Source organism: Culex quinquefasciatus, chromosome 3 (genome assembly GCF_015732765.1).
Source record: "Culex quinquefasciatus strain JHB chromosome 3, VPISU_Cqui_1.0_pri_paternal, whole genome shotgun sequence".
NCBI lineage: Eukaryota > Metazoa > Arthropoda > Insecta > Diptera > Culicidae > Culex > Culex quinquefasciatus.
This window is the reverse complement of record NC_051863.1, coordinates 177,914,597-177,930,555: the sequence shown is the minus strand read 5'-3', so window position 1 is coordinate 177,930,555 and position 15,959 is coordinate 177,914,597. Positions and strand designations below refer to the sequence as shown.

Here is a 15,959-nt window from a genome sequence, read left to right as displayed (position 1 = left end):
ACGACGACGGGGAAATGGATCACGGGCCAAATTTGCTGCAACATTTGATGGACCAGATGGACATTATTTGGAATTTTCAATAAAATTTAAATATCAATAAAACTACAATTTTTATTTCAATTCAAACTTTTATTGATTCAATTCAAGGACCATAACCTTAATTTGAAAAATATCTCTAGTTGTTTCAACAACAAAACCGACGTTGATTCAACAAAATTTTGATTTGAACGTGGCTTCTGTCAAATTTTGATCAACGAAAATGAGGGAAGGTTCAACAAAAAAACTGCTTTGAAACAACCAAATGTCTCGATCTGAAATAATAAAATTAGAGAGTTGATTCAATACAAAAATTTAGTTGATTATATTCAACAAAATATTTTGTTGAATCAAACCTCATACAGGCTGATTCTACAAAATATTTTTCTGCGTGTACACACATTGCCCATCTACAAAAAGTGACAGGTGATTTTTCGACTTGTGACGTTACAATTGCAAGTGTAGTAGTGATGATTTTTTTTTAGATTCCTTTTTCCGATCTTTCGTGCACGAGAGAGGAGAGCCATGCTCCCTTCGGATTTTTTTCTCTTGATGGACGTCCGAAGATTTTCTTTGATGATGATTATTCCATCGCTGCTCATGAGTGATTGTTTCAAAAATAAAATTAAGACTGCTTGAAACAAATTGTTTTGGAGCGAATTTGGATGGATTCGAATTTAGTAAAAGAAATAAAAAAGGAACAATCAGTTAGGCTTAATCCTGTAAGGTCTCGGAGTCAAGTTTTATTTGTTTGATTTTTATTGAGTATTTTTAAAGTTTATATTTGTAAGCATTGTGGTTCATTTTTTATTCATGGTGAGCTTCATGTAGTTTTTGAAGATTCAACTCGCCCCATATGTCAAGCAAGAAAGAATAAAAATAAAACTCTCCAAAATACTACAGGAAAAAATGGGTTTGTTTAAAACTAAATTTCAAAAAGTAACTTTTAATTTAGATAGCTCGAAATACTAGAAAAATATTTAAAACAAAAATATTTATTTTGAGTTTAAAAATCATCAAAATATGTTTAATTCTGATAACTTATATAGAAACCATTCAAATAACGTGTAAAAACTAAACAGTTATAAAAGAATCGATTTATTTGAAAGACTTCTTAAATTATGGTTGCTGCCTGAATAATTAAGTAAAATTATTGGAGCCGCTTGCATTTTTTTTTCGGAGTTTATGTCGCCCTCCCTCTCCATTCAAAATTTGGAAGGAAATTCCAATGTCCAATGTACCGAAAAACTTGTTTTCTCGCAAAAAAGCAAATACTCAATAATGAGATATTTTGGAAAAATATGATTGCAAAACAACTGGACAGGTGTATAATGCATTTGAAAACTTTTTTTGATTCAATTGCTGAATTTGCGGCTAGATTTTATTTTTTATCATTTTTGAGAAAACTTTTCAAACAAAATCCTCAAATTAAATTTGAATTGCCACGAAAAATAATATGTTATTCGCATGATTTACTATTTACTTTTCAAAAAAAAAAAATCAAAAGAAATCACGAGATGTCCTGAAAAAAAAAACCGTTTGTTCCAATCATCGCAATCACAACTCAAAAGCAAAGGAAGCCTTTCTCGACGGGAAAAAATCTCAACCCAGAAAGAGAGTCCATCAATCAATCGGTCCAAGCAATTAAGCAACGCGCGAGGTAAAAAAACAAACGGACAAAAATTAAGCCCTGCTGGCTGGTTGGCCCCTTAAAAGCCCATAAAACTTTACAGCACCATCCCGACGTGCCCATTCCCGGGAACTCCGCGACGTGCATTCCACGCGATCGCGCAACCTCATCGTCGGTTGTTGCTTCAAAATCCCTCCTGATCCTTGTATCGATCACGGCTTGTAGGAGTTGTATAATTTTCCTTCACCTATTTTTCCACGCGACTCCACCGACGACTGCTCTTTACAGCTTTGTGTTCGTTTTTGGAAGAGACGATATAAAATGCTAAATTATACTTATTAATGAACTCATAAATTTATAACGGGATCGCTAGACTAATAGTACGTAAAAAAGCAGAACGATCCGGCATAGATGTTCTTTCTTCGCTCTTCCTGAGCAGCGGCAGCAGCAGTTCTTGGAGTAGTGGTGGTTCAACAAACAGGTCATCAGCCTCCGGGCCGGCCTCTTTCCAGCTGTGCTCTCGTGAAGTCTCCTCTCGAGAATTGATGACAACGGCTTGGATGCTGGACCAGGCGAGGAACTCTCCAGCCGTTCATGAAAGGAAGATTTAGAGCAGCGTAGAAAAAGACCTTTGCTATTACGTTTTTCTTGTATGATTTTGTACACATATGGAAAAGTGTTGCCAGAAATTGAAACTATTTTTCAAGAATTTCATTTATGAAATACTGGCATCACTTCAAGTTGAATTTGCTTATCGTGAGTGGGTCTAATTTTTCAGCATTTTCTCTAACTCTTATGTTCATCAACCAGGAGAGCAAACCTAGGGTCGTTACGCCCAAGGGTCTTGCGAGTTTCGCAACGATCTTTCTTTTCCGAGCAACGTCCATCTTTTGGCAGCATCATTACCCCCAGCATGACGTATGTGTTTCTTCTTTCCTTCAACCAGAGAGGCTGAATAGAACCATGGAAAGTCAAGAAGACCAAAACCATTTGATTGCGTCGTCGTTTTGTTTGGGCTATCAGCTCGTTTCGATCGTTACTTATAATTAGCTGCGTCTTTACTCCTTCACCTCGATCGGTTCACGTGTTCCAGGAAGTTGCGATCTTAGATCGTAGGTTTAACAAGGCCCCTTAGAAATCACTTCGTTTAACTGTAAAGTCGTTGCTCTATTTCCTTATGAGGCCGCACAGAATCGACGCTGTTCGAAATTCAAAAATATTCATTCAGCTGCACGTGAGACGGAATCGCATTTTCGGGAAGTGACATTGATTGCTCTTTCTCTCGGTGCGGTTTGGCGAAATTCAAGGAGCTGACGAAAACACTATTGAACTTCGCGATCCTGCATGTATGAACTGTGGCGCGTGAATTATTCATTGCCATTCGGAGAGTTTATTTTGGCATTTTTTATTATTCGCTTTTTTTCTTGTTGACTTGGAGAATATCAATAAACTGATAATAAAATCTGTTGAAAAAAGAAAAATACGACGAATGCTTAAAAAATCAAATTTTGCACCGAATTGCTTACAATTTTTTTTATAAAACTAGCATCTGGACCAAATATGAACACTCTAGGTCAACGGGAATTGGGGCAAATCGGGACACAAATCTTGAAGGTTCAAAAACGTCATCAATCTTAAAAAAGCTGTAACTCAGGAAAAATGCAATTGAATTTCAAAATTCAAAATTTATTTGAATACTGCAACAAAATGAGGGGTGAAGCATCCCAATTGGATGAATCCAAAGAAAAAATGCACAATTTTCAAACTTAAATAAAAAAAAGTGATATCAACTCGATTCGACCTGGAGCTTGTAGGTAACATCTGGAACTACCATCTGAGACTGAGAACATTTTGGGTAAGGCAGTTCAACGTATGAAATAGGCACTTTTCTTTTTGTGATTTTTTGGGTGTAATTTTTTGCTTGGGGTTAGATCCCATTTTTGAAAATATAAAAAAAATCAGAAGCATATTTTTATCTGGTGACATCTAGTATCCTTAGAAATGATCTAGATTTCCAATAAATGTTATTCGAAGATTTCTTTTTTACATTTGTCTGCATGTTGCAATTGTCATAGTAGTTTATGCAACAAGTTGCAAAAAGAGGATTTTTTCAGCACGAAGAGTGCTGAAAAAATCAAGTTTTGCAACGAGTTCCATACAACATTTTTTGCAAATCCGAAAAACACACACTGAGTGAAATTTTATGTCAAATTTTTATGTATTTTGTCAATAAATCGTTTAAATCAAAAAAATGTTGAAAAGAACATTTCAGCATTTATTTTGAAAAGTGTTGCTATTCGATTCTGTTATTTTTGGTACAGAAAAGTAGGCTATTTCGTCGAATGACAAGAAAAGTAAGTAATTTTACGACGGAATTGCAAAAAATTTATTAAAATACACTAGCGTGCCCAGATCCTCAAGGAAGGTGGGGCAAAAATATTAGCGTTTTGAAAATGTCGTCGTTTATGGACACCCCCTGACCAATTTTAGAACAAATTTCTGAGGATGGTGGGGCAACTGCCCCATGTTGCCCCACCCTGTGCACGCTAGTGTTAAAATATGTAACTTGAGATGAGATAATCTGATCGATGTGGTGTACTAATAAAGTTGTGGATTATTATCAGAACTTTTAGGGAAAAAATAGCTACATTCTTAAAAAAATTACTCATTCCTTTTTTTCTAATTTTTTATCACTTCAGGTTGGATTCCCAAAATACATATTTATACATTTTCTAATTTTTTGTATATGTTTTATTGGACACAAAATATCATGTTTTGAGCCAAAGTGCAGGATGGGGCAAAAACTGGTTCAAATTTAAGTTAAAAAAAAATGTTTTGAAGAAAACTGAAAATGTGATAACAAAATAAAAAAAATATATATTTTTTTATTTTTGCTATTGAAAAGTACTTTACCGAATATTTAATAAAGTGCACCGTTTTGGAATTATAGTTACTTTACAGCCTGAAATTTTCAGAAATAAAACAAAAAGAATTTTTGACGTTCTGAAGGAAAGCCACTGTTCAAAACTCTCACTTCACAAAAAATTACAAAATACCTTTTTAAAGGAAAAAAAATGCAATTTGTTGCAAATACATCTTGAATAAATTTTAACTACATCAGAGTTTTTTATGTAACATACATACGTTTATGTAAATAATGATTTTTTTCACAAAATATACCATACTTTTACTCAATACTTTACTCAAAACATGCAATATGGATTTAACTTCATTTGTGTTATAAGTGCAAATAGTAGTTTATGCAACAAGTTGCATAAAGATGATTTTTTCAGCACGATTCGTACATTTATCCAACGAGGTTCACCGAGTTGAATAAATACGACGAGTGCTGAAAAAATCAAGTTTTGCAACGAGTTCCATACAACATTTTTTGCAATTCCAAAAAACACACACTGAGTGAAATGTTATGTCAAATTTTCATGTATTTTGTCAATAAATCGTTTAAATCAAAAAAAGTTGAACAGTGTTACTTTTCAAAACAAGTGCAACATTTTCAAAACTGTTTTTCGTAAAATCGTGATAACTCGTGATGTTTATAAGCAAACCTGTTATGTCTATATATATATATCAAATTTTTTGTAATTGTCTGCTTTACAACTTTGTAGAACATTGTTATACTCTAAAAAATAACCCCGCAAAGTTAGAAAAAACATGAAATTTTAAAATGAAAAATTTTGTTCTAAATGAAAAAATGACCCTTCTGGGTCAATGTAGATTCGAAAAGTACATTAAATTTCCCATAAAATGACATGTTAAAAAAAAATTTTACAGTCGAGTAACGGAAAATGGAAGAATTTTTAAAACTTTTTTAGTGTTTTTTTTTTCGATGAAAAATACGTTTTTTTGCAATTCCGTCGTGAAACTACTTACTTTTTCTGTCCTTCTTGAACGACGAAATAGCCTACTTTTCTATACCAAAAATAACAGAATCGAATAGCAACACTTTTCAACATGTTTTTGATTTAAACGATTTATTGACAAAATACATGAAAATTTGACATAAAATTTCACTCAATGGGTGTTTTTCGGAATTGCAAAAAATGTTGTATGGAACTCGATTCAAAACTTGATTTTTTCAGTGTGAGTTGGTAGAGAATTACCCATGTTTCTTCTATTATTTGTTCAGCAACCAGAGGTCCAATCTTCAATATTTCTTAGGCAATTTTATTGGAAATTTTCAACTTTTCCTAAAAACTATTTTAAGGAATGGACAATCATGAACACATAAAAAAAGAGCAGTTTATTTTTTTTAGCTTAAATTAAACTTTTAGTGGCTATATCTTGAAAACGGTTCATTTAAAAAAAAATCTGTAAAGTACTTTTCGAATGCAAATTAATAATATAAATAATAATAAAGAAAGATACTAACAACCTTATCATTATCGCCGGACGATAACAGTATTGGCGACAAATCTGTCATTTAACAACGTTGTTCAGAGTCATACGTATTTTTTTTTCAAAAAAAAAAGGATTTAAATAAAACTTTAGATAAAAAAAATGTAGACATTATAGCTTTATTTAGAAGTTTTTGCTAGTTTCATAAAATTTTAACCTAGTTTCACTATGATAATCGCAATTGACTGTACCTAATGACTAAATATCAAAGTACATAATTTCTTTTTTCCATAGTTATCTTTTGATGCCATAACATATTTTTTCAGGCTAATGAGACTAATTGTATTTTTTTTTTCAAATTATTTGTCACTGTTAATTTTAAATGGGTTTTTTTTTCTGTTTGGGACTCAAAACTATTAATTAATTAGATAAATGTTATGAAAATTACAAACCATTGACTTGTGGATCATTAGGTGAAAGCTATACTAACTGTTATTTTAGCTAATATCGACAAAAAAGAAAACTACAACAAACTTTTCGGGGAATGAAATTTAATGATGTTTACTATTCTGAGGAGTGGTACACAATAAAAGTTAAATCTTATTGAAAACTAAGGAATTATATTAATTTTTGATCAAAATCGATCCGATTTTGAATCGTAACGGTATCTTTTCGGTTTCAAATATTACATGATTCACGGTTCGCTCTTCCGTATGATCGCACGAAATTCCGCAACCTCCTCCGCCTGCCAACGACAACAAGCGCATCCAGAACAATGCTCTTCAAGCAGGAGTAGGTCTACTTCCAGGTTTCCCGTTCCGTTTCTTCGGCCACGTATTCGCCCCAGGTCGCGTAATGGCAATAGTGTAGCCGTCGTCGTCGTCGTTGCGGTGTGATCGCTCGCTGGTGCATTAAACTTGCAAATATTTTAATTCGAAATCCATTGATCAACATGATACCAACCCGCGGGCCGCCGCCGCCGCCGCTATACTCCTTCTGTATTTATATTTTGTTTTTGTGAGTTTTTTTTATTCCTGCTGGTGGTTCCTTTCGTCGAATCGTGTTCAGGCCGGTTTAATGTATTTCGTATTGCTTTTATTTTTGCCAGGTTTCGTTTACCTTTTAAACACCATTTACGGCAAATCGGTGTTACCTTTTGCCGGTTATTTTTGTTGTTGTTCTTTTTATTTTTTATTTATTGTATGGTGTGCCTTCGCGCCTTTTGCGCCTTCCAGGTTGGTTTAGTATACTTTTGCCCCGGTGAAAGGTTCGTTGAACTTATTATGTTTATTTTCTCTCTCTCTCTCTTCCTTCAGGTTTTATGTTGTTGTTGTTGCTCTTTCCCCTTTTCTCGATATGCCCGGGTTTTGTTTTGATATCGCTTCTTCACGCCGACACGATCGTCGTCGTCGTTGTCGTCGCCGACTGGTCCCGTTTTGTTGGACTGCGATTTTGTTGTTGATGTTGTTATTGCGCTTTGGACTTTCTTCTTCTGGGTTGGGCTCGGAGCGGATCTCCGCGACGTTCTTCAAGTTCAGCGCGGAGGATGATGTAAAGGTTTGTGTACGTGTGTGTATGTTTGCTTGTTTGTCTGCTCTCTCGCGTAACGAGTTTAGTTCTTTGTTTATCGAAGGTGTATCAGTTGAGGATGTATGCTGGACTTGATTTGTATACTTTCACGATAATTTGGAACGGTCGTTTGGCTAATGAGGTCGATTCAATTGGAAATTACAGTTAGTTTTAGGGATAGAGACATTCATGCGGTCTTGGGCATTCAAAATCTTTGATTTTTCTATATATTGTATAAACGTAATGTAATATTCCATTCTTTCACCTATTTGTAGTGCTTTGTTAACAAAATGTTAACATTTTGGATTATTTCCGCTTTTCAGCCACTTTTTCCAACGCCATTCGAGCTTCCTTTCATTTTCCTAGCACATCGATTAGGTCCAAAAATTCCGGCCTCGTTGCTTATCAGATTTGGCTCGCGACACCTTGATTATTTTTTCTGTTTTGCACTGACACCAAGCAATTTCGTCCGGTTTCCGAGCAATGTAACTGTTGTTTATTTAATTCTTTCTTGTTTTCCGTCACTAAACCATTGAAATAACTATTCTATTATCGAAAAAAACTCATTTCAAAATATTTTTTCAAATCATCCGCGTTGGATCAGTTTTTGGAGCACACATGCATAACAAGGTGTTGCCAGTTTTGTTTATCAATTTATTTCGATATTTCATTGAAATTGATTGAAATTTTTTAATTTAATATTTTGAATTGAATTTCTTTACTGTAAATATTTGAATGAAATCTAAGCTTTAAAAAGCAAATGATTAACAGAAACAATGAAAATATGTTTTTTAAACGATAAAAATGCAAATTGATGCTAGAGATTCAGATGATTGTTACGACCGATTGCAAAGTATCCCAAAATTTAAACTGATGTTGATTTATTTTTGTATTAACAGCATCATCACCAATTTAGCCGCATATATTTTTAATTTTTGCTTCAAAAAATGCAAACTGGCTACCCTGTTGGAATTGAAGGGGAAATGATTGAAAACCCTAAAGGGTCTAGTCAGTAAATCGTCAGCTGTCACCGTGACAGGAGTTGTCAACATCGCTTACGAGTGGTTTTTGAAAAAGTCGTATGAATTAAATTTTAAAAAATCTTGAGTTAGTTTTAAAAAGATCCTAAGCGCTAGTTTTAAACAAATCAATTTTTCGATTAGTTCTCGATCAATTTACGAATTATAAATTAAAAATGCTTTGAATTATCATCTGCACGTCTTTTAAATGCTCTTTACTGGAAAACAAACAAAATTTGGTTTGGTTCAGAAAAAAAATCAAATATGTGTCGGAGATCGTGATGGCTTTTAAGACGTATTGCAAACTAATCAGAGAAATATACATATGGAAAATATATTTTCCATATGTTTTATCTGATTTTTGCATATTTATCTATATATAATTTAAAGGCATTTCCAGTAAAACAAATTTCATATAAAATGTGAAAACTTTTGATTCATTCTTTAAATTCAGTTATACATGTGATATAAATCCATAATTTAATAAACAAAACTAGTTTCAACGAATTTCAGGCAAAGTTCTGAATTTTTAACAATATTACTCAAAATTTATATGTATTATATTAAAAAGCTTATAAACATAATTAACTTAGTATTGACATTAATGATTTTCTTAAAAATTATATCAGCAACCTAAGTGATGGTAAGTTCGAAGTAAAAATAATGTTTGAAAACCTCAAATCTGCTTTTAACAAGACAAACTATGACTATCATAGGCATCCTGGTATTCAAACAAAGATTTTTTTCAAATATTGCATTGTTTTTAAGTGCAACATGTAGTTAAACTTTTTGTCAAGCAACTGTAAAGTTTAACATGACAGATGAGAAAGTTTCACACCAAGTTACAAGCTATAATCTCCATTTAAAATTTCTTGATTGTTTAATAATATTTGAACATATAAGCTCTGCGTAAAATTTAGAACCATTTTTCATTGTAATTTGTTATGTATCGGTGTCATTCATTTAATTTTAAGATAAGGTGTTTTTATTGCGAGTAATAACGGGTTGTCTTTTATGTTCTAATGCTTGAACAATTAGGTCGTAAGAATATGAAAATTGTAAATAGGACAGAGACCTGCTAAAGATGCGTGAGTTTCCATTCAATATGATTAAAACACGTTTTCAAATTCAAATCCATTGTTTCATCATAATTGTTTAATTTCTGAAATAAATATTTTCCAAATTATAATCGTGGATAGGCACTTTGGTTTATCAAACCGAGTTTTTGTAAGTGTGCGTGTTGCCGCCGCACGCCGTAATTCGAGTTGTCCAAATTTCAACCAATCAGAGTGTGGGTCCAAAATAGGTTCAGCGATGTCTCCAAAATACATTCAATAAGTCCAAAAAGCATCCAAAAAATGTTTTACTTGAAATGCTTATTACAATGGAACGGTTAAATTATTTTAAATTTTCAATAGTACACTTTGTTAAGCATAAATTAAGGCACAAAAAAAAAAAACGAAACTATTGGCACTACGCCCCCCGGGGCATGGCCTTCCTCTAACGTGGGATTTCTGCTCCAGCGCCTCTGACGAGACAGGAGAAACCGGGACCGACGTTTTACTTCACCATCCGATAGAAGCTCAGTGGATAAGGCGGGAATCGAACCCGCGTCTCATAGCATCATCGGAATCGGCAGCCGAAGCCGCTACCCCTGCGCCACGAGACCCACACAAAAAAAAAGGCACAAAATAATCCTGAAACGAGCCAAATTAGTTAGACCGTTCCTGAGAACTATGCGAAATATGTTGACGCTTTGCATAGTAGGTCCAAAATAGGGCCATATACCCTATTTCGATAAAAACACGTTTTTCGGTGCACATCAACCAAAGCTTTTGTACCAAGATTTTTGTTCCAGACATTTTAGTATCTACAAAACTAAGGGATTATTGCTATTTCTTCAATTATGGGAAGTGTATTGAATAAGTTTTTTTTTTAATTTGAAGACAGGGAAGAAGTAATGCCTTGCACTGCTTATTTTGTTTTTCTGAATACTCAGAATTATTTTCAAGAGGATTAATTTTTCTCTAAATAAATAATTTCTGTATGCATCAATCGAAATTTAAATATTTTTTTTAATGAAACTATTTTCTTATTCTGATCCTATTTTAGTCTTATGTTCGATTCAGATTGAAATAACGGGAAAAGGCATAAACCGGGTGCTCCGATTTTACAAAGCGATTGTCGTTCTACAAAAAAATGAAGTCATGTTCATGAGCATTTTGGGATGAGAAGACATAATAAAGGGCGTCCAATTTTCCCGGGTTTTGAATTTCCCGGGAAACGGGAAAAATATTTTTCAAGTCCCGGGAATTCCCGGGATCCCGGGAAATTTTCCAAAATGTCATTAAATCTATGTTTTCATCAAATTTGTTTTGTTTTTCAAGCTTACAATCGTAGAATTAGCTCAATACTGTTAATTGGTGATAATTTTTACTTCAATCTGAACAAGAGCAGCAGTTTTCAGTTAGTTAAAAAAATTGTTTTGTATTTTGGTTCTTTGTTATGCTTTGGATTTTTCTAATGAATCATAATATTAATTTCAATGTGATTCAAATTATTTCATATTAATAGTCATAAAATATTAATTATATCTCTTCATTTTTTTATGTGAAATCACTGCAAAAGCTAAAAAAAATCACAGTAACTGTAATAAAAAACAAGAAAAGAAAACAAATAAAATGAAACCATCCATGTTAAATTTTATAAAGTTTAGAATTTCATGTGTTATATAAAACATATTTTACAAACTATCTTTAAGCCACTACCGCCAACTGGGAGAAATCGGGACAGCAGTCTGAATAGGTACAGAATATTTTAGAGCAATAAATTTGAATATTGATGTACTTGTTTTGATAATTAAAAATATATCAGAACATCATGCTGTCTTAATTAGTTACTATTGTCCTAATTTGTTCCAGATACCAGATGAAAAATAATTAAATATGATTTTTTCACGTTTAAAGCCATCATTAAACGTAAATATTTAAAAAATAAATAAAGTTTAATGAAAAATATTTTAAGCGCTAGGCATTTTGGGGATCCGTAAATTAAATTTAAAAAAATCCATTATAAGCCAAATAAATGTTGATATATGCCGAATAAGAATTTGCTAATGCTTTAAAATTGATATCGATTACTAAGTATTCAACTGTTCATCTATTTCCACAACCTAATCTGAGTTTTCAGACCAAAAATGATTTTTTTTTCAATTTCGGGAATTCCCGGGACAAAATATCAAAAATCCCGGGATTCGAGAATTCCCGGTTTAGGAAAAATCCCGGGATGTTTGTCCCGGGAATTCCCGGGATGGACGCACTACATAATAATACTTTAAAATAATTTCTATCTAAATTTTCATTTAGATCAGGAGGCATTAGTATTTTTTCCTAAAACTTTATTTTTTTTATGGAAATAGAAGTCTAATCAACTGAAACAAAATGAAATACATTTTCCTTCGTTTATTATCATATTTTGCATTTTTGCGCTCGTTTCAATTTAATTTGGATTTTGTGAAATTTATAATTTACCACAAAAAAAATTTCCGTGAAAACAATTCGTCGACACTTAGATATTTCGAAAATTCATAATTACAACACATCTATTTTTCTATTTATCTTTATCTATTTTTCTGCTCAAAAACAAATTACTGATGAAACAAATAGTCAAAATTGTTCAAAAGACTTCTGATTTCATTATTTTTGTACAAAGGGTTATGAAAAAGTGCTTAAAATATTGAAAAATTGTGAAAAATGCGCGTCGGCTCTACTACGGGGTTCACTAATGGTTAAAATACCCTATCACATTGAAATAATTAATATATAGATTGGTCCATCACCTCAACCAGGATCGAGGGAAATACCGCTTTAAAAATATTTTAAGAGGCAGTATTTGTAGATTCTGCTCGGTTTGTTCTAGAGGTCGTATCGAGGTGCTCCGATTTGGATGAAACTTTCAGGGTTTGTTTGTCTATACATGAGATGAACTCATGCCAAATATGAGCCCTCTACGACAAAGGGAAGTGGGGTAAAACGAGCATTGAAGTTTGAGGTCCAAAAAATATGAAAAATCTTAAAATTGCTCGCATTTCCGTAACACTTCATCAATTCCAACTCTCTTAGATGCATTCGAATGGTCTTTTAAAGCCCTTCAAAATGTGCTATAGACATCCAGGATTGGTTTGACTTTTCTCATAGCTTTTGCAAATTATTGTTGAAAATGGATTTTTTTAAAACCTTAATAACTTTTCCCAACAGCCTCCAACACCCATACTCCCATAGGTCAACAGTTAGGGAATTTCATGGACTATAAGCCTACGGTATTAACTTTTTGGCCAATTGCAGTTTTTCTCATAGTTTTACGGTTTTTCTAGAACAAACATTTTACAACGTTAGTTTTTTCCCTGTATGCCGAGAAGACGGCACTTTTTGGTCTCAATTTTATCATATTCGGAATCCTCGGACAATTTCACGTAAGTTAGAAGTATTGGAGTTGCAATATTGCTTTAAAAAATAATTAAATAAAGTATTTTTGAAAAAAAAAGAAATAGATCTTATTTACCCTATGCTCAATACGTCAAATGCTGTATCAAGTAGGCGAAAACTTGTTTTACCCTTAATCCGACAAAATGCTAAATAATATTTTAATAAATTCTAAATGGCATTTTTTACAATCAAATTCAAAATTACAACACCTCAACCTATTGTAAAATTTTCTGAGGATTCCGAATATGTCAAAATTGAGACCAAAAAGTGCCGCTATGGAGGCCTACAGGGCAAAAACTAACGTTGTAAAATTTTTGTTTTAGAAAAATCGTCAAGCTATGAGAAAAACTGCGATTGGCCAAAAAGTTAAAAGCGTAGGCTTATAGTCCATGAAATTCCCTAACTTTTGCCATATGGGAGTATGGTTGTTGGAGGCTGTTGGGAAAAGTTACTAAGGTTTTAAAAAAATCCATTTTTAACAGTAATTTGCAAAAGCTATGAGAAAAGTCAAACCAATCCTGGATGTCTATAGCACGTTTTGAAGGGCTTCAAAAGACCATTCGAATGCATCTAAGAGAGTTGGAATTGATGAAGTTTTTCGGAAATGCGAGCAATTTTAAGATTTTTCATGTTTTTTGGACCTCAAACTTCAAAGTCCGTTTTACCCCACTTCCCTTTGTCGTAGAGGGCTCATATTTGGCATGAGTTCATCTCATGTATAGACAAACAAACCCTGGAAGTTTCATCCAAATCGGAGCACCTCGATACGACCTGTTTCACAGCGGTGAAAAACTCGCTCTTAAGCAGCCTAGTCTTTTTTCGAACTGTGGTTCCAAATACAAAGCTTATTTTTGAAAAGCTCTTTTGAAGAGAGCCTGGACGCGTTTTACGCAAAAAAAAAACTAAAACATGAAAATTAAACCGAAAATTAACAAATGTAACTCTTCACCTTGAATTTCAATCCCATTGATTGAAACAATACAGCTTTTTTACATGTTAAAATTAAAATGTCTTCATTTATTACACTTAGCCCTTCAACTCTAACAAACAGGCCGTGCTTATACTTGCAGTTTGCTTCAAAGTGAGAGCCCATTGCTTAAGATTTAAATTTCCAACTCGTTCCAAGGTGCAAAGTGCAAAATGATCTGGTTTCTTCCGATGAATATGTATTTGAAATCTAATCGTCTTGGTTCAAGAGTAAAGCTCCGTTCGAACACACAATAATCGAGGTTATGCATATTGCATTCAAAATAATTCCGGATCAATACACTGGAGATGCATTTTTCAGCACAAGCTGTGGAATAATTTGTTGCCATAGGTTTAGGAAGAACCGTGCATACAAAATCATCGATTGATATTCAAATAACTTTATTTCTTGTAATTCACTCACGCCTATCCAAGCTTCTTAAATACACTCTTGAAGGTCAGTTTTTCGCAGTTTTTCGGCTTGACGCACTTGCCCTTATCGTTGCGCAGATACTTGGGCTCGCAGAAGCAGCCGGCGATGCAGTGGGCCGGACAATTGTCGACCTTCGGGCTCGGCGAGTCACAGGTCGGAGGGCACGAGGGTCCACACAGGAGGTAGACCTCGTGGTTGCCGTAGCATTGCTGACGTATTTGGGCTGGGAAATTTTGGGCGATAATTGATGGGTTTTTTTTTTGGAAAATGACAAAATTCACTGAAATACTATACCTTGAACAACATTCAGCAAGCCACAAAAGGTAGCCAAAACAGCCAAGATAATGATGTTCTTCATCGTTGCGAGAATGACTCGAGATTACTCAGATGTTCGGATTTGGCACCTTTTATATAGATTGATTGACGCAGAAGTTGTTTTCGAAGATTTGTCTAGTCTTTGTATGAAAATACTCAACACTCAAAAATTCCAATATTTATTCAAAAAAAGTTAACCAAAGAATCCGGTGGAACACTTGCCGGGTTTGACGCACTCTCCCTTGGCATTGCGGATGTACTTGGGCTTGCAGTGGCAGCCGGCCTTGCAAACCATCGGGCAGTTGGGACCGGAAGGGCTGGGTGATTCGCAAGTCGGCGGACAGGACGGTCCGCACTGGAGGTAGACCTCATGCTTGCCACATTGTTGAGCTGAAAAATAAGGTGTAATTTCAATATTAATAAATATTCAAATAAAATTACATTATATATTACCTTCCACAGAATTCAAACCAACACAAAGAGTTGCCAAAAAGGCCAAAATGATGATGAACTTCATCGTGAAACTCGCGAGATGTGATTGTACAGATGTTTGGAAAATTTGGGCGTTTATATACTTTGATTTGTGCACAAACAGTACTGTCGAGAAGATATTGTTTTCGAGTGTGGCGATATTTGAAAACATGTGACTAATATCCGGTCGAAGGATTGAATGCTTCTGGATTTTGATGAGCAAGTGGGGTAAAACGTCCAAGATTTATGAAACAGCGAAAATATTCGTAAACCAATTTTATTAAAAAAAATCCATCAATCAATCAGTCACAAAACATTTCAAGCAACTGTCGTGTGTAAATGAGCAGTGGTGAGTTCGATGTTAGAGTGGTGAGTTTAGAATCATTCAAATTGATCGTTAAATTGCTGATTGACGAATTTTAAAAGAGATTCGCCAATGCCAATGGTGTTGTAATGTGAAGAATGTTTTAGTTTCGATCCATTACTATTAAGTTTTAGAACTGAAATATTTATTGTATTCTCACAAATGTTTAAAAAAAAGTATACTTCAAATTATGAGCATGAGCATGAGCATGAGCATGGTTGACTGCCAATGAGCTGCTACTCCGTTATTGACAGATCAGCTGAAGTTAAACAATGAATCAAAAATGATCAGTGGGAGCCAACCATCCGTTCACTGT

The 15,959-nt window shown here is 33.8% G+C and overlaps 3 protein-coding genes across 8 annotated transcripts in view; 1 reads left to right on the top strand and 2 right to left on the bottom strand.

The window, feature by feature from the left end:
• The window catches only part of LOC6050155 (ecdysone-induced protein 78C), an 84,397-nt gene that overhangs the window by 33,029 nt on the left and 35,409 nt on the right, over positions 1-15,959 (top strand). The gene's annotated exons all lie outside the window — the stretch shown is intronic.
• Positions 14,442-14,900, bottom strand: LOC119768751 (chymotrypsin inhibitor-like). Its single transcript, XM_038259717.1, has 2 exons — positions 14,788-14,900; positions 14,442-14,716 (listed from the first exon to the last, which is right to left on the bottom strand). Exons 1-2 carry the CDS (start codon positions 14,849-14,851, stop codon positions 14,487-14,489), a joined length of 294 nt encoding a protein of 97 aa, XP_038115645.1. The 5' UTR covers positions 14,852-14,900; the 3' UTR covers positions 14,442-14,486.
• On the bottom strand, positions 14,984-15,374 carry LOC6050159 (chymotrypsin inhibitor). The gene is made up of 2 exons (XM_001866776.2): positions 15,262-15,374; positions 14,984-15,198 (listed from the first exon to the last, which is right to left on the bottom strand). The coding sequence occupies exons 1-2, from the start codon at positions 15,323-15,325 to the stop codon at positions 15,002-15,004; spliced, it is 261 nt and encodes an 86-aa protein (XP_001866811.2). The 5' UTR covers positions 15,326-15,374; the 3' UTR covers positions 14,984-15,001.